General features: G+C 44.3%; 12 protein-coding genes across 12 annotated transcripts; all 12 read right to left on the bottom strand.

Annotated features, from left to right (window-relative positions):
* Positions 1-195: 195 nt before the first annotated feature.
* LSM04_002841 (Phox homologous domain) lies at positions 196-1,854 on the bottom strand (the record flags this gene model as incomplete). The annotated part of the gene is made up of 1 exon (XM_067330325.1): positions 196-1,854. One exon carries the CDS (start codon positions 1,852-1,854, stop codon positions 196-198), a length of 1,659 nt encoding a protein of 552 aa, XP_067191422.1.
* A 456-nt stretch (positions 1,855-2,310) lies between these two features.
* LSM04_003115 (protein of unknown function DUF4201) lies at positions 2,311-3,552 on the bottom strand (the record flags this gene model as incomplete). Its single annotated transcript, XM_067330326.1, has 1 exon — positions 2,311-3,552. One exon carries the CDS (start codon positions 3,550-3,552, stop codon positions 2,311-2,313), a length of 1,242 nt encoding a protein of 413 aa, XP_067191428.1.
* A 514-nt stretch (positions 3,553-4,066) lies between these two features.
* On the bottom strand, positions 4,067-6,637 carry LSM04_004721 (K Homology domain; the record flags this gene model as incomplete). Its single annotated transcript, XM_067330327.1, has 1 exon — positions 4,067-6,637. The coding sequence occupies one exon, from the start codon at positions 6,635-6,637 to the stop codon at positions 4,067-4,069; it is 2,571 nt and encodes an 856-aa protein (XP_067191464.1).
* A 247-nt stretch (positions 6,638-6,884) lies between these two features.
* On the bottom strand, positions 6,885-7,175 carry LSM04_003796 (Cilia BBSome complex subunit 10; the record flags this gene model as incomplete). The annotated part of the gene is made up of 1 exon (XM_067330328.1): positions 6,885-7,175. The coding sequence occupies one exon, from the start codon at positions 7,173-7,175 to the stop codon at positions 6,885-6,887; it is 291 nt and encodes a 96-aa protein (XP_067191442.1).
* A 704-nt stretch (positions 7,176-7,879) lies between these two features.
* LSM04_007140 (Thioredoxin-like fold) lies at positions 7,880-8,482 on the bottom strand (the record flags this gene model as incomplete). Its single annotated transcript, XM_067330329.1, has 1 exon — positions 7,880-8,482. One exon carries the CDS (start codon positions 8,480-8,482, stop codon positions 7,880-7,882), a length of 603 nt encoding a protein of 200 aa, XP_067191515.1.
* Positions 8,483-9,263: 781 nt separating this feature from the next.
* Positions 9,264-11,291, bottom strand: LSM04_004813 (uncharacterized protein; the record flags this gene model as incomplete). The annotated part of the gene is made up of 1 exon (XM_067330331.1): positions 9,264-11,291. One exon carries the CDS (start codon positions 11,289-11,291, stop codon positions 9,264-9,266), a length of 2,028 nt encoding a protein of 675 aa, XP_067191466.1.
* A 328-nt stretch (positions 11,292-11,619) lies between these two features.
* On the bottom strand, positions 11,620-12,570 carry LSM04_001132 (Chromo domain; the record flags this gene model as incomplete). The annotated part of the gene is made up of 1 exon (XM_067330332.1): positions 11,620-12,570. The coding sequence occupies one exon, from the start codon at positions 12,568-12,570 to the stop codon at positions 11,620-11,622; it is 951 nt and encodes a 316-aa protein (XP_067191390.1).
* Positions 12,571-13,195: 625 nt separating this feature from the next.
* Positions 13,196-13,738, bottom strand: LSM04_000600 (Ribosomal protein L7/L12; the record flags this gene model as incomplete). The annotated part of the gene is made up of 1 exon (XM_067330333.1): positions 13,196-13,738. One exon carries the CDS (start codon positions 13,736-13,738, stop codon positions 13,196-13,198), a length of 543 nt encoding a protein of 180 aa, XP_067191382.1.
* A 474-nt stretch (positions 13,739-14,212) lies between these two features.
* Positions 14,213-15,655, bottom strand: LSM04_004788 (RNA binding activity-knot of a chromodomain; the record flags this gene model as incomplete). The annotated part of the gene is made up of 1 exon (XM_067330334.1): positions 14,213-15,655. One exon carries the CDS (start codon positions 15,653-15,655, stop codon positions 14,213-14,215), a length of 1,443 nt encoding a protein of 480 aa, XP_067191465.1.
* A 1,263-nt stretch (positions 15,656-16,918) lies between these two features.
* On the bottom strand, positions 16,919-17,995 carry LSM04_006310 (Inosine/uridine-preferring nucleoside hydrolase domain; the record flags this gene model as incomplete). Its single annotated transcript, XM_067330335.1, has 1 exon — positions 16,919-17,995. The coding sequence occupies one exon, from the start codon at positions 17,993-17,995 to the stop codon at positions 16,919-16,921; it is 1,077 nt and encodes a 358-aa protein (XP_067191493.1).
* A 513-nt stretch (positions 17,996-18,508) lies between these two features.
* On the bottom strand, positions 18,509-19,645 carry LSM04_007126 (uncharacterized protein; the record flags this gene model as incomplete). The annotated part of the gene is made up of 1 exon (XM_067330336.1): positions 18,509-19,645. The coding sequence occupies one exon, from the start codon at positions 19,643-19,645 to the stop codon at positions 18,509-18,511; it is 1,137 nt and encodes a 378-aa protein (XP_067191514.1).
* A 225-nt stretch (positions 19,646-19,870) lies between these two features.
* Positions 19,871-21,673, bottom strand: LSM04_007078 (uncharacterized protein; the record flags this gene model as incomplete). The annotated part of the gene is made up of 1 exon (XM_067330337.1): positions 19,871-21,673. One exon carries the CDS (start codon positions 21,671-21,673, stop codon positions 19,871-19,873), a length of 1,803 nt encoding a protein of 600 aa, XP_067191513.1.
* Between the last annotated feature and the right edge of the window lie 176 nt (positions 21,674-21,849).

Genomic DNA, 21,849 nt, shown 5'->3' on the forward strand with positions numbered 1-21,849 from the left:
CCTCGCGAGGTAGTTTTTTCCCACACATTTAAGCAGAAAAAAGAAAAAAAGTAACTCAAGCATATCAAGAAGAATGGAAGAAAAAAAAAAAAAACAGACGAAAAAAAAAGCAAAAAAAAAAAAAAATGCCAATTCCTAAAATCAACCATCAATTTCCCAGATCTTTTCATTTTATTATTTCCTTTTCACTAACGTTCATGCTTTTTCCTCAGATGTCTCTTCGCCATACTGAGAGAGTGACTCTGTGTTGTACTGCATGATTTCCTTGTCTCGTATCGTGGCAGCAAAGGCAGTGTTCTGCATAGCTTCCTCCATGAGTGTTGCATAGTGTCTCCCTGTTTCTGCCATCCGCTGAATCATATTTCGCATACGACGTTTAAATTTACGCAAAAACCGCGTCTCATAGAAGTTCTGCAGCTGTGCACTGACATTTTGTGTGTAGGATGCATATCTTGCGTATGCCGGCTCACCGACGAGGTTTTCTAGGTGTCGCCATAGACAGAGCACGTGATCAATAGCGTCTATACCGGCATCGGCGTATGTCACTTCAAACAGCAGCCGCTCGTACACCTCCCGCTTGTTTTTTGCCTGTTGTGTGTCGATGGCGCCGGCCGCTGCGGATGTGAAGACGCCGGCCTCCCGCACAACCCGTTCGAGATCGGCGTGGACGGAGCCGGCGGCGTGCAGAACTGCGGATGTGCGCTCGAGCCCCACGGCGAATTCTTTCATCGCCACAACGGCACCGACGGCGTGTTCCATTGCGGAGAGATACGGCTGGGCGGCGGCGGCGAGGGCCTCGCGGTAGGAGGTGAGAACTCGCAGCTTCTCCATCCAATACTGCACGGCTTTTGCCGCAGTGCTGTGAAGAGATGGAGAGCCATTCGTATTTGTATTTATATTGGGATTAGCGAAGGAAGAAGTGGCTGGCGGGTTTCTTGGCGGATTCTCCCCAGCAGTACCCGCAGCAGTATTGCTATGTCTAGTAGTAGTACTTGTATTAGTTGTATTGGTATTGTTTTGACGATGACGACGATAATCATTATCATCATTATCTTCCTTTCCACCACCACTACCACCCATCCATGAGTGGATAAAGCCAACGAGTTTCCGTACGACTTTCGTAGAGCCGTCGGTGAAGCTCGCAACAGAGTCACCACCAAGTAATCCACCTTTACGTGTACTGTGCGCATCAATAGCGGCATTGCCACGACGAAAATTATCCAACACTGATCGCATTGAGGCAAACCAATCTTCAAAACTCTCACGAGGGAGTTGAAAGAAATTTGGTGTAAATACAGAAAAGTAAATAAACTCCGGGCACATGGCAATTTCGCGAAGGAAACGTACAATAGTATGCTGTTGCGCAACAAGAACGTTTTCATTTGTAAGAAAAGTACCAAGGTCGTCAAACTTTGACTTGGGTGGAAGAGGTGGGACTATAAGTGTTGGAAACTGATATACTAACAGCATTCGAAAATCCACTAGTTCACTGTATCGACGATCGACATGTGCCGGGAAAGATTCCGCCCAGCGATTCCGCCGGACTCCAATATCTATTGAGCCTAGATGCGGAGCCTGTGGAACCTGCGGTTCACTGTACATGGATGCGCCGGCAGTTCTAATGTTCACAACAATAGGAAAGAATGTGATGGGGCGAACCATGCCAGTGCTTAGTACTGCGGTCTCTACAATGAATGTTGCGAGCTGCGCGGACTCTGGTTTTGTCGCAGGAGTTCGACCATTACTTCGAACACTTTGCTGCTGCTGCTGCTGTTGTTGTTGGTGTTCCTCAAATGGGTTTTCGGTAGTCTGTGCGTGGTCTTCTACGCTGGGGTCAGCAGAAGACCTTAGCATTGCAAGGGTTACAGATGCTATAGATCACTAGAAATATACTCAAGGGATGTATAGGATAACCCAACGCACGAAATGAAACCAAAAGTAAAAAAAAGATAAGATACATGAGAAGGATGTAAAACAGCAACAAAAAAAAAAAAAGAAAACAAATACAAATACAAATAAACGTCAATATATATATAGAAAATGAGACAGAGAGGTATTCATAATTGATGAATCAAGATAAAGAAACAAAGACTTTTTTTCTTCAACTACACTTCACTTCAATGGTGACATTCGTGTATTTTTTTTTACTTCTTTTTTTTTGTTTTTGTTTTATTTTTTTTTTGATTTTGCAGCACTCCTGTACATTTCCAATATCCTCCACCTTCACATATACAGACTTCCCCCATCTTCACTACGCCAAGATCATGACCATCACTCGGAAAAAGATAAAAAAAAGAAACTAATCATGCATCAGTGTTGTGTCATTGCCTTGGCTGTGATTGGGGGAAGTCCTACGGAAGAGCCTAGTGCCAAACTCTTCTGGAGGTTCTGCAGCACTAATTGCTGTCGGTTATTGGCGGCCACCAATTCCCGGTGCTTTGCAGCACTTTCCAATACACTTTCCCGCATAACATTGGATGCCTCTTTACGCTTCTCATAATCTAAAAGAAGTTTCTCAGCTCCAACCATTGGCATCTTCTCCCGCATTTTTATATTAGAGGTGGTGAAATGATCACGACGTCGTTTGGTTTGTGCCAATTTATCACGTATGCCGTTGAGTTCCTCCTCTGTTGCTGCTACCTGTCGCCGAAGTTGGGCGTTCTCTACCTTCATAAACTCCAACTTCTCCTTTACATGAGTCAGTACATGAATAGTGGTGGTAACCTTGCGTCGTAGCTTTACAAGGTCCTCATTGCGTTCCTCTATCTTCTCATTAAGGTTTGTATTCTCAATTTTCAATTGTTCAAAATCAATAAGATTCATTCCATCCTGCTGTTGCTCACGTTGCGCTGCTGTTTTTTGCAATTTTTCAACCTCATGACGCAAGAGAATATTGCGTATACGTGCATTACGTATTTCACGTCGTTGGTCCATTTCCCTGTTAAGAAATTCGTCAATCTCCTCTTTCGTGAGTTGACGGTTGGTCCGCACAAACACCGATCTCTCGGCAAATCCTCGTATATAGTCTCGAAACGCATCCTCCTGTCGCAGTGCCTCATCAATTGTTCCCTGATGTCGTGCCTGTATATCCGCCAGAAGTGCCTCCGCCTCTTCTTTCTGCGCCTGCGCCACACAATGCTCCTCGTGCATTTGTCTAACGGCCGCCCAGTACTGCTGTTCGGCCTCGGGCGAAACGGACGCCGGTGGGGCCTCGCCTTTACGCTGCCGCTGCGCCGCGAAGTGCCGCGCCAACTGCCGCTGGCAATTTAGACTGCGATCGACAACGGCACTGCGGGCCTCCAGCAGCCGCGTGTATTCGTTGAGAAGCACCTGGGCGTCGTTTAGCGGTGTCTCCTGCGAAGTAATCTCGTCCTTCACGGCGGCAGCAGCTGCGGCAGCGGCAGCGGCAACGGCAACGGATGACTTTTCTAGTCGCTGAGCCGCTTCCTTTTCACGCCGCAGGGCAAATTCCCGCCAGCGTCGTTGAATAACGCCGGCCGCAGTGGACTGCATGGCCTCTTCTTTTAACGACTGATCATCATACTCGTACATGATTTTCCCCCACTACTCTATCACACTAGCTGAAATAAGGGGCACCCATCCATACATACGTATAACAGGAGGAAAAAGAAGAAGAAAAATAAATATATACAAATAGGAAAGTATATATCAAGAGTGTAGCCGTTTAGAGTGAATGTAACCGTTTGTCTTCTTTTTTTTCTTTATTCCAGTCAAAAACGCACTTCCCAGTGTCAACGAATATTCCCATACAAATTACAAAAATATACTGTTTCCTTTCATCCAGCTCTGTCTCTTGTTTCTTAAAACGCAAACAAATAAAAAAAAGAAACGTAAAACGTACAATATATATATATATATATATATATATATATATATATATATATATCGATAGAGTTTACACTGCTTCTTTTGGTTTTAACTTATTGACCTCCTAGAAAACATTTTTTCCCTTTCCATATTTCGCAGATATGTAGACTCTCTCTTTCTTTCTCACACACCAAAACACACACAGCCAGATAATAGATATCCTTTCCTTTTCTGGTAATTAAATTGTTGCCACCTCTTTAATACTGTCCAATGCTGCTGCGAGTGCAGTCTCATCACCCTCCTCATGAAACACCTGCACCTCACCAACGGCACGTCGCACCAGAATATGTGTGCCTGTCCGCTCTTCGAGCTCTCGCAACCTCTTACTGCCTGTTCCCATAAGTGTACCAATGCGCTGCGGCGGGAACTCCTTTACACGGCGCACGGATGATGCTTCCTTTGCCGCAATGAACTCCTGCAGTTTCTCTGCCGCTGATGCCGCTTCATGGGGAATGGGCGAACTCACAACTGCCATTTCCTCAGATCGTTTTAACTGCACACGCAGCAGCGGTGAGTGACTGGCGGTGAGTTGTCCAATAAAAGACGATGACGATGACGATCCACTGCGCGGACGGGTGAGAGAGACGAAGAGTACTTCCGGGAAGGGAACATTAATTTCTTTCGGGTGACACTGTAGTGCAAACTCCTTGAGCATCACATGAGCCTTATTGACATGCTCTTCCTTTCCCCGCAATAGTACAACTCCTTCTGTACGTATGGGCGTCATATACTCACAATGTGACGCTTGTTTAATAGCTTCAATGGGTGTTAACATCGTGGAGATGTGTTTACCTGATAATTCTTCTTGTTCTTGTTGTAGTTGTTGTTTTGATGACAATGGTGAGGATGATGATGATGCTGCTGCCGATGATGATACTTCTCGTGGCCTCGCTCCACCCTCTTCCCCTTCTTCTTTGTCATTTTTATGATTGGGGGTTCTGAGGGAGCCACAGTTACTATCTGGAACCTCTATCAAAGCGGTTGTTAAAAGCTGCATTAAAGTTATATCCAACGGCACACGTACTTCTACACGTCGTAAGTCGTTTAACATCAAACATGCTGCTTCCACCGCCCGAGATGTGCCACGTATAGTAATATTACTATCCCCTACTTGCAGCAACGCACCTGTGGTATTTTCTACGGTCCGCACATTACGTCCTTTAGACCCCTTAATAAAGCGTGCCGTTTTATGATCACAGCGTAATACAATGGTAGAGCGACGGATATCTTCAATAAGTTCCTTGTAACGACGCACTGCCTCATTTACACATGGCTCAAAACCCCTAATGATTATCTTAGAAGTTGTGCGGTCTACATGAATAGAGGATACACCCGTCTCCTCTTCCATGCGTTTAATAACACTGCCATCTTTGCCAATCACATGTGGTAGTTCTGATGGACCAAGAGATAGTTCCGCACGATGTTGAGAAGAGAGGAAACGCTGCACCAGTAGTTCTGCTGCTGCTACAGCTTCTTGTGTACCACGTATTGTAATTTGACCATTCCCCACTTGCACACTGGCACCACTCTCTTCTTCAATACTCTGCACATTAGCACCACGTGCACCAACCAGACGACTGCGCAACGTGGGATCGTACTTTAGTTTTATTTCATGATTACACATTTCTTCCATATTAGTGATATCCACAATGGCGGCCATGGCAGCATCAATGTCAGCCGTACTTCCTACAATATAACCACTACCGGGACTAACACCGTCAATACAGACAGCTACACCAAAGTCTAGCTGTAACTGAACTAAGGTTGCACTACCTTTTCCGACGATGGCAGATTTTAACTTCGGTGGATATGTAAAGGCACGACACGGCAACTGTTTGCGTAGTACATCAAGTCTCTTGTCAATAGCGCGGAGATCGACAATATGCTTCTCTTGCGTTTGCCGCAGACTCTCCATCTCTTCAATTACTGGCCGCTCTTGTTTGCGTGAGCGAAGCGCAGCCTTAAGTTCATTCTGTAATAGCCTGAATTCATTTCGGAGTGATGTGAATTGCGCATTACGCTCCACAGGGTTTTTTTCCATGGCCTGCAGTTCTTCACGCAGTCTTAAACGTTCTTCTTCCTTCGCTTGATGCTCCGCCGTTTTTGCGTTGAGTTCCTCACGAGATATTTCTACACGGCGACACTTCGCGGCGATGCGATCGTCTGCTGCAGCGAGTCCCCGCAACTCCTCTTTCGCTTGATGTTCCACCTGTGCCCGTTTGGCACGCAGAAGAGAAGCTCCACTGCCACACTTTGCAATTTCCTTGTCAATTCGGTTAAGTTCCCGTTGTACTTGATCCATTGTGGAAAAACGAAGACGACTCACCCGTGTGGTGCGTTCCTCACGCAGACGTTTGAGTTCTTGTGTCTCTCTGGTCAACACATTTTCCGCATCTCGTATTTCTCGCGAAAGGGCACTGCAACCATGATCCATTGCTTGAAGCTCTTGGCGCAAACTCGCACACTTGGCCTGCAACGCTTTAAGTTCTTCAAGCGCTGCAAAGACTTTATCCTTCTTTAAAGTGAGGGCATCGATATTGGCCGTCATCTCTGCATTGAAGTTCTCAAGTTTTGGTACGTGATCGACAAAACACTTGTCCTTTGCCTGAATGACACTCCGTAGTGCCTCAGATATGCTAAGACGCTGCTCACGCAGTGTTTTTGCCTCCTCCAATTGTTCACGTATTTTTGGGTCTGTTATGACATCAAGTCGCATTGACGATGGCAATATGGCAGGAAATGCATCCATTTTTGTTTTCAATACTGATGACTATTAATACAACAACCTCACCCCAGGAGTGAAGTAAGCAAGAACAAAGAAAAAGAAAAGAAAAAAAAGAGAATGAGTAGATAACAGAGCCTATATTTTACCTATTTTAAAACTGGGTTACAAAAGTATGTGTGTGTGTTTCAAACGAAGAAACAAATAAAAAGGAAAAAGTGATACCTCAAAAAATTGTAGTATGAATGAATATATGGGTGTAACTTCCTGTCATTCATCCCCGCAAGCCACTGGGAGGTGATAACACCGGTGCAGCACTGCTGTTCCACATAGGCACTGCTCGCTGCTGCTGCTGGGCCAACCGCTTTGCTTTAGCTTCCCCCGTGATCCGCTTTTCAAGATTCTCTAACCGTTCTAATGTAAAGGATTTAATGGGCAGGAGTTTGGGTGGGCAAAGCAACCCTGTGTAATCCTCCACTTCGTGAAATACAAATCCATTTGCTGGAAGAATCTCCGTCAGCACTTCATTTGATTCTGACCCCGACGCTGCCACCGCAGGCTGCATGAAGATCTTTTTCCCTCTATTTATCTATATATATATACCCGAAAAAAAAAATAAAATAAAACGAAAAGAAACATTAGAAAGTAAAGATATATATATATATATATATATATATATATGAGATAAAGAAGGACGTATACCGTCGAATTTACTTATGTATATAATCATGCATAAAAGAGTTCCCCTTCACATTTTCCTACAAGGTAAAGTGGATATAGTTTAAGTGAAGCTTGTTGAGGAATACACTTCGCTCCGCAGATGTCTTCAAGCAGAGAGAAGTGCGAGTATAAAGAGACAAGGAAATAGCGATCGGTGAAACACAGAGGTAACAGAAGCAGCCACTACTGTAAACTCCTTTTTTATTATTCATTTCTATTTTCTGTACAATCATCGTAAAAAAAAAGTTGCCGTGTTTCTTTCATTATATCTCTTTTCTAGTCTCTTCCCACTTTAAGTATCTTGTTTAGGTTCTCATTCTTTCGATCCTATTGGATCCCTCACAACCTCAGGGATGAGGGCGGGGGTTCTCTTTTTATTCTCGTTTTAAGCATATATATCCCTTTCATTTCTTCACTCTTCTTTCTTTTTATTTTATCATATAATCTCCTTTCTTTTTTCCTCTTTTTTTCTTTAATAAAAAAACAAAAACGCATCCACTTCTCCTACCTTTGGATTTCTTTCCCTTTTCTCTTAGTTGTTATTCAACTTTAGAAGAGCGACATTTCATCCTCCACCTCTGCGGCCTCTTCCTCGATCTGGACGGTGGGCCGCGGGCCGTTGCTCTCGAGTTCCTCACCGGCGAGCACGTGCTGCAGCTGCGCCTCGAAGTTCGACTGCGTGATGGTGAATGTCTGCAGGAATTGTTGTCTCCACGCAATGGTGCCGTCGGCCTTCACAATAAAGGCCATTGGGCACGACATAACAGAGAGATTGGCCACCGTTGCGTAGGCCTTGCCGGTCGCCTTCTTATCGTCAAAGAGAATGTGGGGTGGGGCGAGACGGAGTGGCTTCTTTGTGTTCTCGTCGACGATGTTCTTGCCGAGATACTTTTCTGTCTTTTCCTTATCGGCGTCGTTGCTGATGGCAACAAACACGACGCGATCGCCGTACTTTTCTGACAGCACCGTGAGCTCCTCGTTGACCGGGTCTGCCCCACGGTAGAAGGTGTTGAAGAAGTACAGCACGTATACTTTTCCGGCCTCAATCGCCACACTGCCGCCGCGGAGGGGCTCGAGGGCGGCGAGCGATGGGGCGGGTTGCCCGAGGCACTTGTCGTCGCTGTATGTTGTCACGTCAATAGCGTCAGTCATTATTTTTCCTTGTTTGATTTCGCTTTTTTTATATATAAATATATATAGTTAGTTAGTTATTTGGTTAGTTCGCTTCTTGTTTCTTTTTCTCTTTTTGGTTTGGTACCTTGAGCGGCCTAAGTGCGCCTTAGCAGTTGGGAACGAGTAAAGAAATATATGCTGATGAGGAGAGAAAAGGGGAGAATGCATGGTCGCGAAAAGTTAATACCAGAAAGCCCATCAATAGGGAAATACATAAACAGTGAGACAGATACATTGAATAAATGAAGTAATAACACAAACACAGAAAAAAAACAATAACCAAGTATTCACTGCTACTCTTCTAAACATTATTATTATTATTAATATAATCTGAATTCCGCACCCGTGTGAAACCAAAATAAAACAAAAAAATCACAAGAAAAAATAAAATAAAAAGTAAAACAAAAACATAGCAGAAACAATAACAACTATTCTTCTTATCATTTCCATTTGTACTTGAATAAAAAAGAGAAAAAATAGTAATCTGATCTTACGTATCCATCCGTCTATAGAGCATTAATGAACTGAGTTTCTTACTTTTCTCTGTGAGTTAACCTCTCTGGATCTGAAGGAAAGGAATATTTTCTTGTGTCATGTCGCGGTTAGGCAAATACCTCTCAAGAAAGACAAGAGACTTTGTTCTCTTTATCATTATATATATATATATATATATATATATATATATATATATATATATATATATATTTCGTTGCCTCGCCGCCGCCACTCATTCACTGTCTTTTTTTTTTCGACATTTTCTTTACGCCTTTGCCGTCCGGGAATCACCAGCGGCCGATGTTGTTATTCTTGTTGCTGTTGGAGATTCACACCGCTTAACAAGTGCCAATGTCCGTGCGAACTGTTGATCAAACACGGCACTGCACCACGCGGGCCTTACAATTCCACAACAAATACTCGTCATTCCACTCACTCCGCGTGATTGTACTTCACTCAAACAACTGCCATCTTCGCAGCGCCGCCGCAGTACATTCAAACGACCACCCGTCTTCGCCGCAGCTGCATCATTCACACGTGCAAGTAGTGCAGCGGGAAGTGTAAACATATTACTGCTGTTATTATTTGTATTGGTAGTTGCATCACGGAGCCATAGTAACAACAAGGCGGCGATACATGTCATGTCGTCCCGCAGTGCACCGCTTCTCCGTACAAGCAATGATACTTCCATCAGTGCAAGAGCTGCACTTAACACACCACAGACAATTTGTCCCGTGGTTGCGTTATCGCCATTAATGGAGAAATCATGTTTCTCATACGGTATACCACGCAGTAATCCCAATAGTCGTTTACTCAATCGTAATACCTCCTGCAGTAAAGTAGGGCCCACCGGCTGTCCAAGTAATAACATCGCAAAGCATTTGTGGCGAACGAGACGTATTTGCTGAATACGGCATGGGAACTGTAATATCATCGAACTACTTGACCAATTTTGCAGTTCCTTTCCAACTTCTTCAGCTGTATCTATGCACTTTTGTAGTAGTACTTCAATATCACGTGAATCACGTTGTTCCAACGTTCGACACCATGAATTCTCAATTAATACGTCACATATCAAGTCTTTCAGAGCGGCCATCATCAATATATCAATGGATCCACTATTACCTGTATCACGCTGTTTTTGTTTTTGTTTTTGTTGTTGCTGTTGTGAGACATGACTCTTTGTAAACTGTAGAGCAGCATCACTGCACACATCATGGGGCAACTCATCCCTGAGTTTAATAAGACGTCGAGACCAATCATGCAAGGGGTCTTCTGGAAGTTTATTCTCGCGTTTTTGCATTCGCGTATTTTTCATGAGAATCTCCGCATAGGTCGGCGGTCGCACTTTACATTCTGGGAGTTCTGCTACCCCCACTTCCAATGCTGTTGCCGTTGTTGTTATTTTCTCTTTTTCACTTTCTTTTTCTGTCTCACCCACATTACTTCCTCCTTGAGCATCCGTAAACTCTCTGGACAAATTTCGCTGAGCAAGTGTATGTCGCAAACTCTCATCTCGTGGTGGTTTTGGAAGGAGCGGTGGTGGTTGTATTGGCTTTAAGAGTTTGCGGTCTGGCGGTGTGTGTAAAGTTTCTTTTGCTTTCCCTATCGCAATATACACCATTTCCTCCTCCTTTCCAAAAACACATTCCACTTGTTCAAAAAGTGGTAATGGCGATGTAACACGCCAGAGAAAAGTACTGCTGATATCAATACCATTCTCATATGGGGCTTCCCACTTCAGTCGCCATATTGCTACCCGGCTTACTTCATCAATGAGACACATGGGTGATTGTTGCATAAATGAAAGCACGTCTGCCCAACTTGCCTCCGTTGCAGACGCAAAGACAACGCATACAACATCGGAAAGTTTAGTTTTTGGCGATATTTTTTGCAGAGAAACAATTCGAATATCATCTGGTGTGTGTGAACGCTCTGCAACAAGAATGCTGCAAAGGTATCTGCTGCTGGTGGAGATAAGTTGAAATTGTCTGGGAAATAGCGGTAAATGAGACTGCGAAATAGTTGAAATCTCTTTTATATTTTGCTGCATCAACAACGGATGACGATCCGCGTTCTGAATGATTGGCCCATCCGCTATTTGTGGTGATAATGGTTGCAGTAAAGTCTTAGATGATACTTCCATCCTATAATTAGACTCATTATTTTCTTTCTCTTTCTGCAAGATGCGTTCTGGCAGAAGTGTACATTGCCACATCCCAGAGGATGGAGTTTTTATAAAGCCGTCCCCGCGAGATCGTACACCATGGGCAAAGGTAAGCAACTGTGGCATTCTCAAAATAAATAGAAAAAGAAAATAAAAATGCAAAAAAGAAACAACGTCTTTAGGAAACGCCCTCGTGTCCCTTTCTTTTTATGTTATTTTTTATTTTTATTGATCTACCAAAATAAATAGATAAAATTAGAAATCCCATAAAGATGTAAAAGAAAAGAAGAAAATAAATTAAATAAAACCATAGATAGAGAAATAGATCTACAGAGTCACTTGATTAACCATGTTGCTTTAGAGTTAACAGCAACAATGGAAAGAATAAAATAGTATGAAATCCATAACTCTATATCGACATAGTACAGAACGTTTTGAGAGTAACTCTCTCCCACTACGGAGACTCCATAACTAGTGTATGACGCAGAAGATAATCCAGCAATAATTGTGGATAGAAACGACGAAAGACAGATAATGGCATGGTGTATAATGTTCTGTCGTGTTCATCATCCCCTTCACCAAGGAAATACCGCACCACAAGACGATCCCGTTTCCCTCGTATAAGTTCTTGCGTCGTACGTGCGAGGGTGGGGCTGAAATTGCACTGAGTGCGTAAATGTTCAGCCTCTTCACGTCCAATTAGCGGTGCACAACTTGCGACATCACTGTACACTTGTCCACTCTTCACAAGAATCGCGGGTGCGATACCGTGAATTTCTATGCTAGACGCATCATGACACGCGTCCATGCCTGAGCCCAACTCAAACTCCAACGCTGCTGGTGTGCGAGACGTGGCGACGGTGCAATTATGCATGAAACTAATAGCATGTTGCTCTCGCCATCTCTTTTCTAGCAGAAGTGCGGGATCACACGACGGCTCGTACTCTTGTGGGCCCGGTGCCCTTTTCTTCTTTGTAGGATTCAGTCCACGAGAGACTCCACCTGTGAGAACCCGTTCGCCCAATCCCACGAGAGATGTCTCTCCACTATTGCCGCTGCTGTCAGTGCTGGTGGTGTGCACAACAATGGCGTGTACCGGGGGTGTGTTTGTTATCTCATCATTATTATCATTATCATCGATCTTATCACTACTGTTACTGTCATTCCTTCCATGCTTTGTTGCTCGACGGCTGTTGGCCCACACCGCAATTCGCTGCAGGGCGGTGTGATGTGCATGGGAGTCGATGTCTGTAATTGGCCCAGCGCAAGATACGGCAAGATTACTGCGTGGCTCCCACGTATCGCAGAGACTGTCGTAGCCGTCCCATCGCACACAATACTCCAGCGTGCCGTCGTCGGGGTTTACACGCCGGCCGTGGATCTCACGTACATTGTATTGCCGCATTGTTAAGCGAGAGAAGAAAAGACGGCTCACAATTCTCTTTTCCCACACCTATACACACAGAGACGCACACACAGAGAGATGTATAGATATATAGATAGAGAGAAAGAGAGAGAGAGAGAGGGTGATAAAGTCACCACACTACTACTCACTGTTTATTTTTATTTATTTCGGTACTATTTTCTTCTTTTTTTTTGCTTCTTATTTGTCTCCGCCTTCCCCTCGCGTTCCTACCCTTCACGTGTATCATTATCATCATCATAGTTAGCACCGGAAAAAAAAAGAAAACAAAAACAAAAAAAAGTACCCATAATACACAATAAATCTTATTTACGGCTGTGGTTATCTTTTTTCTTGTATCGCTTCAGTTGTTACAAGCAGAAAAAAAAGGGGGCCTATTCACTCTGGGTGGTCTGTGCACACATCTATGTTTAGATGTGAGAACGGATAAAACAGCAAGGTTCTACGTGACCAAAACCAAAGAGGCGAAGAAAAAAATTGCATTTCTTATCCATAATCCTTTTTGACCTCTTTTTTTTTTCTTTCTTTCTTTTCGTCTCTTATTTCCCTCAAACATTCTCTCGCAAATTCCGCTAAACTGTTATCGCACCATAGAAAGAGAATATCTTTATAATAGTTCGACGGTAGCACCTAATTTCTCAAAGAGACCCTTGAGTTTTTCGGCATCTTCCTTCCGCATATTCGTCTGCACAAGACCCGGACACTTTTCAATGGCGCCCTTCGCATCTGAGATGGAAAGATTTGTGACAGATCTAAGCTCTTTAATAAGCTTCACCTTAATGTCCGGCGTAAACTTTGCCAGTTTCACATCATATGTACTCTTTTCCACCTTCTTCTTCTCCGCCTTTGGCGGTTCCTCTGCTCCTCCAGCGGCCACCGGCGCGGCAGCCACGGCGGCGGGTGCGGCCATCATAACACCGCCGCCGCCGCCGCCAAGTCCGCGGAGAAGCGCCTTTTCATAGAACTCATCGCTGTGGCCGAGTTTCTTGAAAATGAGCCGCTGCAGCTCTGAGAGCTCCTTAAGTGTGAGCTGCGAGTATGCATTCGCGAGATCATCCAACTTGGGATTCGTGCTGGCCTTGGTCGCACAGCTGCGAGCCGACACAAGTGCACGGCAGTGAACTGGAAAGGAAAATATGACACGTCGCATTCAGCCTTCTCTACAAAGGCAATGGGTAAACGAAGAGAAAAGAGAGAGGAGGAAAAAAGTAATAATTATAAAGTGAATCTGAAAAATAATGATGCACAGATATACATCAAGGAGAGAGAGAAAGAAAAAAAAAAAGGCACACACACATACATATATACACACAGAGAGACACTTGTGCACTGCGGTATACCCAAGTATAAGGATGTATAATAATTTCACGTCAAGAGTGAGCACCACAATCTGTTCTCGCTCAACTAGGCATTTTTTTTTCTTCCAACTGCCTCATTGCTTTTGGCTGATACTGTTTTTTTCTTCTTCACAGCACACATGGAGCGCCAATCCATTCACAGCGCGTACAAGGATGTCTGCCGTCACAAAAGAAAAGAAAAAAGGATGAGACCAAAAACAATAGAAGAAACAAAGATCACACACACAAACAAACACAAACAAAGAAAGAAAGAGAGAAGCATATAACTAGCGAATACGTTGTCTCTTGACAGCACTATCCCCATCTTTTTCTCTCATCTCACTTCGAGTGACATAGATAGGAGGTGGGACATCCTGCTCTCTCATCTCATAGTACATGTGCGGACTCCAACTCAGCAAATGTGGGTAGAAAATGTAATTCTGTCCACTCCGCTCGCGGTGCAATCGCTTGGAATAGCATCTCTCAATACTTTCCTCCGAGACGACAATCTGAGTCCCATTAAGTAGCTTCAGATACTGCAACGTTCGAACAACATCTGCCTGTGACATAAAAGTAGCCTGTACAAGGTAGTCGAGTGTAACACAGTGACTCTCCTCAATAGCACGAGCAAGAGCGGAGACGATAGTATCTCCCCAGTAGCCCAAATAGAGTTTTTCACCCAAGTCACTCAGTGGTTTCTCTGGTGACCCAATTTTTCCCTCACGACGTGACAATTCATAACTTAGTTCAATAAGAAATCGTCCAATTCCCCGGCTCTGAAACTGCGGTAATACGAGGATGCAGGACAAATTATACATCTCCGGTGACTGCTTCTCTTTGCTGAAGTATCCTAGAACTTCGAGTCCGTGCGGTTGTACAGCACACAACACATAGAAGAGAAAAGGAGTCATATCGTGATCTAGCGCCTTATGTTCAAGGAATAACTTTGACAAAAGAGCTAAATGTTCGCAAAAAACAGGCTCAACCACAGCATCCATTTCAAGAACTACAAGCTGCCGTACGGGATCCCGGTAAATCTCATTTCCTGGTGGATGCCGTGAACAGGCGAGTCGCAGGTGACGTAACACATCATCATGTGCTGAAAATGGATGTAGGCAGAAAGGACAAATGTGTAATACAAAGGATGTTAAAGCCACAGTGGTTTGAAATGCAGTGGTATTGTCTCCTCCACGTAATTGCAGTTCCTTGTCACCTGCGAAAAGTTCTGCATTTTGCTTAAGAGCTTGTCTTACCTGGGGGCGGGCGAGGTGGTACGGTGAAAAGTACCACGTATCCACTTCATAGGGGCCCATACAAATTGTGTGAATATTTTTTGCGCGGCAAAAGAACGAGCTGTCCTTCCGTGCCCGTGTTGTTGACACTTTTACGCAATTCTGCAAATTACTGCGCTTTGCTGATGAGGCTGGTGTTGCCGGACTCCTAGGTGCCTCCTCTTCCTGCTCAGCGACCAAACGGCTTTGTCCTCGCGTGGTAATGCCACCACCACTCGGTTTGCTTGTTTGTTGTTTACTTGTCTGTCGTCCCTGCCGGCGTTCCTTGAGTTCACTGGCGGGGAGCCAACAATCCATTCGGCTGTCCTGTTCAACGTAGTGAACGTAGTAGAGATATTGCCCGCTCTCCGCGTCGAGGGCGACTTCCTGCACGATGGCCGGGTGAAAGGTGCCGTGGAGCGTGGCGTACACCTTCTGTCGTGCCTCAAACACAGCCATCGCAACAGAGACAACAGGAGGGAGAGATGGACGCTATACTATAGATAGATAGATAAATGTTTACGCGGCCAAAGAGAAGGATAGGTACGGGGGAGGGATAATGAGGAAGAGTGAGAGGGAGAGAAGCGAATGTAAAACTGCTTGATATGGCTTATTTCTTCCTTCCCCTTTTCTTGTTTGCTGTGCGAACCCCAATTCAACCTGGACACGAAACTCTTTTCTTTTTCTTCTCTCCTTTCTCCTTTTTATTTCCTTGAGCTCCTTCGCACGTTGGGCTCAGCAACGGCAAAGCAGATAAAGAAAAAAAAAGGACAGCAGCAACTAAGATGAAGAACAAGAAGAAAAGCAACAACAAAGAGTAAAAAAAAGGATTTTATATTCAAAGAGAGCACTACCATTAATACCCTTTTTTTTCTTGTCAACTTTGGCTTCAACTTCATGAAAGTGCTGTTTGGCAAGTAAATAGAGCACCCTCATATATAACATTTTATTTATAGAGCCTTTCTGAAAAGAATATCATACCTCTTGTCCATACAATCAAAGAAAAAGAAAAACATGCATACAAAAAGAAAAAAAGATGGAATACGAAAAAAAATCTCCACAAATATCAGGAGATGATACGGCGTAAGAGTAAGAGAAAAAAAAAAGGAACATCATGAGCATCCTTTCCCCTTCCCTTCCCCTTCCCTCCCTCTCTGAATAATGGTAAAAAAAAGAAAAAAAAAGATATAAAACAAGCTAACTCTGCAAAGTCTTATTTCAACTAGTACAGGGAACAAAACAAAACAAAGATAAACCACACACACACAAATACAGGTGAAAAAAAAAAGGGCTCGAAAACGACCGCACTAAAGTGGCAAATGCCAGCAGCCACTGCTTCCCGCCCACCTAGAGGGTTTTGTTTTCTCAAGTGACCCTTCCAAATAATCTGAAGAAAACTGTGGCGAACAGAATCACAGACATACATACAGAAGGATAGAAAGAATGAAATACACATGTGGCCAAATAAACAAATAAGTAAAAACGATCTTGAGTTACTTGACCACCACACCACTTTGACCTCATTTATAAAGGAAAAAGAATATGTTCTGGTCAAAGTTCCTCACTTTACGATCACCGTAATATATAATTGAATTCTGCAAATTGGAATTGTAGGACTTTCCTCTGTTTCAGAACCACCTTTTTTTTTTTTTGAGGAATCCGAAGAGTTCCTTCTTAAGGGCCTCTGAGAGGAGGATACGCCAAGACTCTAAATTGCAGTACCTAGGGTAGGGGAAAGTCCACAATCTGCTGCATGACTTCAAGGAACTTATCGTTATCTACGCTCGTAATAACTTCACAATTGCGCCAGCGACCCTTTTTACTCATGGATTGTTCTGTACCATACCAGTCAATACATGTCGCACCACGAGTTTCTCGTCCTTGGAGCTCAACGGTTAGGTATGTAAGAAAGTTATCCTCAATACTTTCTGGGTACAATGCAACGACCATAGCCACAGCATCTGGTATGACACAGGTCACATCCTGTGTTGCTTCAGCATCACCAGTGTCAGCTTTTGTACCATCTTCATAAGGTCTCGTAAAGGCTTCCAATCGTTTAAAAAGTTTCTCAATAAACTGTTGGGTTTTATTTTGATTTACTGACTTTATTCCTTCATCTGTTTCACGTCGACTTACCCATTGATCGTAAAACCTCCATGGCATGGCACAGTTAACAGTAACCTCCCAGTTTACCAGTTGAATAGGGTGTCGAATTCCCTTGTGCTGAAACAACACATACGCTGCCTCTGGGTCACAGTGAAAGTTAAACTCGGCCATCAAATTAGAGTTTCCCTTACCCTCACTAGTGCCGCCCATAACAGTTACCGAAGGAACTGTGTCCGAGCCTAGCACAGAAAAAGCATCAGCATCTATACGAATGGCAAGTGCCACATTGGTGAGGGGTCCGAGACACACTAGTTGATACACCTCGTCCTCTGCTGGATTTGCTTCTCTAAGAATTTCCACAAGCGCGAGTGCGGCGTGCTTAGTTGACTGCGCCGCTACTCGCTCCGATGGTGGGAAGTCAGCATCGCCAAAGCCGTCTTTGCCAAATCCACCCCACTGCACAGTCTCCCGCTCCATCACAAGTGGACTTGCCGCACCGCGATAGAATGGAATATTCCGCCCGTACAGGTCCAGCAGTTTCCCCAGATTCTCCATTCCCTGATCCACGTCCACATTGCCCCACACGGCGAGAAGAGCCACAACTTCTACATCCGGGTGCGTCATGGCGGTCATGATTCCAATGGCATCATCACCCCCACAATCGGTATCTATAATCACCTTTCGTCGAACCATCGGCAATTTCAAGTTAAGAGAAGTCGAACCTTAAAGCGGTCTAAAAAACTCTCCTTATATTCCTTTTGAATCACTGCTAATTGATCCGTTTATTTTTCTCCTTATTTTTTTCTTTGATCTTTTTTTTTTCCTATTTTTTTTCTGAAGACTACCACTTTGTTTTGGGAGTCACTACTACTAACTTCAGTGGAAGTGACAAGAATACATACATACACACAAAAAAAAAATAAGATGAAAAGAGTGCAGCAAAGCACAATAAGATAAATCGAACTCCGGGAAGTAATGTATAACTAGATCCTTTTTTCCCTGAAAAGGTTAATCACACCCATTTCAAGACACATTTACCATTTACAAAAGCAAAAACAAAAAAAAAGCAATCAGTCAGTTCACCCCAAAAATCCATGAGTCCATCATTTTATATCAAACGCAACTATTCTGTTGAAAAAAACAACCCAGCCAAAAATATTATTTTTTAGCAAAAGAGAAAAACAAGATAAAATTCCTTTACAAATTTCACCACTCGACACCTCTTCTTTCTATATCATTAGGTATCTCTCTCCATCCAGATCCCCACAGCACAGCAGCAGAGTTTGTGGTGGGATCAAAAGACAGTATACCGCTGCATGCAAACAAAAAAGGAATCATCATACGTCCATCGATGAAGCTTAAGTAGTATGGGGTCCCCAAAAGGTTACATCGACCATCATTACCAGTTTCTTCTTTAATTTTTCCTGCTTGACAGAGTCGAAGTTTTTTGTGCAACATTTCAACCCGCCCTTTTCGCAATGATTTCACACGAATCAACAAACAAGGATAAGTGCTACTAATATACCAATGATTGTTTCTGAACACCACATCGTTCATAGTTCCTGATTTAAAACCCATCCATCCAACATTAACGCGGCCAACATACCTTGGGGTTCCGTTTACACCATCAAATTTCGCAAATGTTAAGGATCTCCTCGGACCTGCTGTGAAAACGATTGCATCATTTACAAGCGTAAAAGATCGAGCATAAATACCTTCCATAAAATAAAGATGTTCGCAGTAAACGTATTTTAATGTTCGCGTTTTTCTAGACCAATTATACTTTCCAAAGGTTGGGGGATTTGTTATATAGACATAGAAGGCATCAGTTTTTTCGTCGTAGAGTACCCTATGCGGACGAAGAACCCTTTTTCCAGGACACAATCGCACTCTTTGCAGAAATCGAAACTCTTTAATTCCTCCTCGATCATCCTTTATAATACCAAAAACAACAAGAGAGTGATTTCGTCCGCCACTTCCATGATCAGAACTCTCCATCACAAGAACGTCACCATTCGTTGCAACACTATGAGGTATCCGAATATGACCATCTGCAATAAGGGCACTCCATTTACCTATAGGTGCGTTAAGTTCTTTACTGTATAGAACCCGATGGTGCCAACAGTCAACAATAATATATATATTATCGACTTTTGTGATGTACGTAGGCGCATACAGACGATTCTTCCAGAATGAGATTGAAGAGTTTCGTCTCATATCATTGCCCTTACGATCCCATAAATTAACATCACCCACATACCAAATATAAAAATGCTGTCCAATTAAAGACATCACCAAAATAAAGGCCAAGAACTCGGCCCAAATAAATATGTGGCGCCACATATATTTACTTAAATTTACAAACAAACCATAGACAGAGGAAAACAAGAAGCATAAAAATACATCTTCGGTTGAAGAATATTTCAACATGAAACAAAAAAAAAAAACATCTCCCTTTTTGAAATATTTCAGCAATGTAGGATGTCTTTTTGTGCCTCTATAAATAACCACTTAACTTCAGCGGTTCACAAAAGAAAAAAAACCATAAAACCACCCTCCTCTGTGGCGTCACTTCTTCAACCCATGCAGACGATAATGTTCGTAGTAGTTTTCCTTGGGGTAGTTACCACCGTAGCGCCACAGCAGGTAACTGCCCCCCACTGGCGATGCGTGTCGCTGACTGCGAGGGCCTGCTGAGGCGCTCCGTCTTTCGCCTGGTTTCTTTATTTTGTGAGCGCGTAACAACTCTTGTATCTGTTCATACGAAGATTTTGGTAAATTTGTTGCCCCCTTCGCCACATTTTTCTCTACTCGAGGAGGAGAACTATAATTTGCCTCTTCCTTCGTTTCTGCTCCAGTTTTTGCCACCCCTAGAAACCTCGCTTTGGAACGATTGTCTGCCCGCTCTATTCGGTTTTTGGCTTCCTGAATGGCCTGTCGGCGTCTTTGAACCTCTTGTGATTCATCGATCACAAGGGCTTCATTAAATGGTGGAGATTGAATGACAGTAAATGCGGTGCTGTCATCATTGCGAAGCAAGCCAACATCGTAACGCCCCAAGCATTGAAGTCCCTTTACAATGTTGCTCATCATTGTCCCTACATCATAGTTACTCAAATAAAATAACTTACAAACATGGTTTCTGACCACCTCATCCAGATCTAAGTACCGATCACCAGCTGCACCTTTAAACTGCTCGAGTACAGCTTCTTCTAGCTTTCTTCGTGTTTCTTCAGAAACGAGTGGCTTGGGAAGAGGACCAACAGCAGTAGGGGGATAAAAAGCAGTCTGCGATTGCGGGGGAGGTGCAGTGACCCCCAGCAAGGGAGCATTCATCAATGGAGACATACCAGTTGCAGCCGCAGACATCGCTGGCAACGGAACTCCCCCCGGTGCAAGGGGTGCCGGCACCGCTACAGCAGCCGGTGGTACTTGTACTGGCACTGCTGTTGGTGGTGGTGGTACTGCTGCTGTTGGTGGAGGTACTGCTGCTGTTGGTGGAGGTGGTACTTGTACTGGCACTGCTGTTGGTGGTGGTGGTACCGCTGCTGCTGTTGGTGGTGGTGGTACCGCTGCTGCTGTTGGTGGTGGTGGTACTGCTGCTGTTGGTGGAGGTGGTACTGCTGCTGCTGTTGGTGGTGGTGGTACTGCTGCTGCTGTTGGTGGTGGTGGTACTGCTGCTGTTGGTGGTGGTGGTACTGCTGCTGTTGGTGGAGGTGGTACTGCTGCTGTTGGTGGTGGTGGTACTGCTGCTGCTGTTGGTGGTGGTGGTACTGCTGCTGTTGGTGGTGGTGGTACTGCTGCTGTTGGTGGTGGTGGTACTGCTGCTGCTGTTGGTGGTGGTGGTACTGCTGCTGTTGGTGGTGGTGGTACTGCTGCTGTTGGTGGTGGTGGTGGTACTGCTGCTGTTGGTGGTGGTGGTACTGCTGCTGTTGGTGGTGGTGGTACTGCTGCTGTTGGTGGAGGTACTGCTGCTGTTGGTGGTGGTGGTACTGCTGCTGTTGGTGGTGGTGGTGGTACTGCTGCTGTTGGTGGTGGTGGTACTGCTGCTGTTGGTGGTGGTGGTACTGCTGCTGTTGGTGGTGGTGGTACTGCTGCTGTTGGTGGTGGTGGTACTGCTGCTGTTGGTGGTGGTGGTACTGCTGCTGTTGGTGGTGGTGGTACTGCTGCTGTTGGTGGAGGTGGTACTGCTGCTGTTGGTGGTGGTGGTACTGCTGCTGCTGTTGGTGGTGGTGGTACTGCTGCTGTTGGTGGTGGTGGTACTGCTGCTGTTGGTGGTGGTGGTACTGCTGCTGTTGGTGGTGGTGGTACTGCTGCTGTTGGTGGTGGTGGTACCGCTGCTGCTGTTGGTGGTGGTGGTGGAAAAGACATCTTTGGAGACCTTCTGAGAAAAGGCAAAGAGAGAGGTAAGGGAGGGAAAAACAAACGTTGATTTAGATAAAAAATGAAGTACGAGGTGTGAGGTCCCAAGTCCAAGTTAAATTGAGTGCGTCATTAGAGAGAAATTTACGTTACAAAAAGACACAATTATGTGCAGAAGTATACAC

Source organism: Trypanosoma melophagium, assembly GCF_022059095.1.
Source record: "Trypanosoma melophagium isolate St. Kilda chromosome Unknown ctg23segment0, whole genome shotgun sequence".
In the NCBI taxonomy this organism is placed as follows: Eukaryota; Euglenozoa; class Kinetoplastea; order Trypanosomatida; family Trypanosomatidae; genus Trypanosoma; species Trypanosoma melophagium.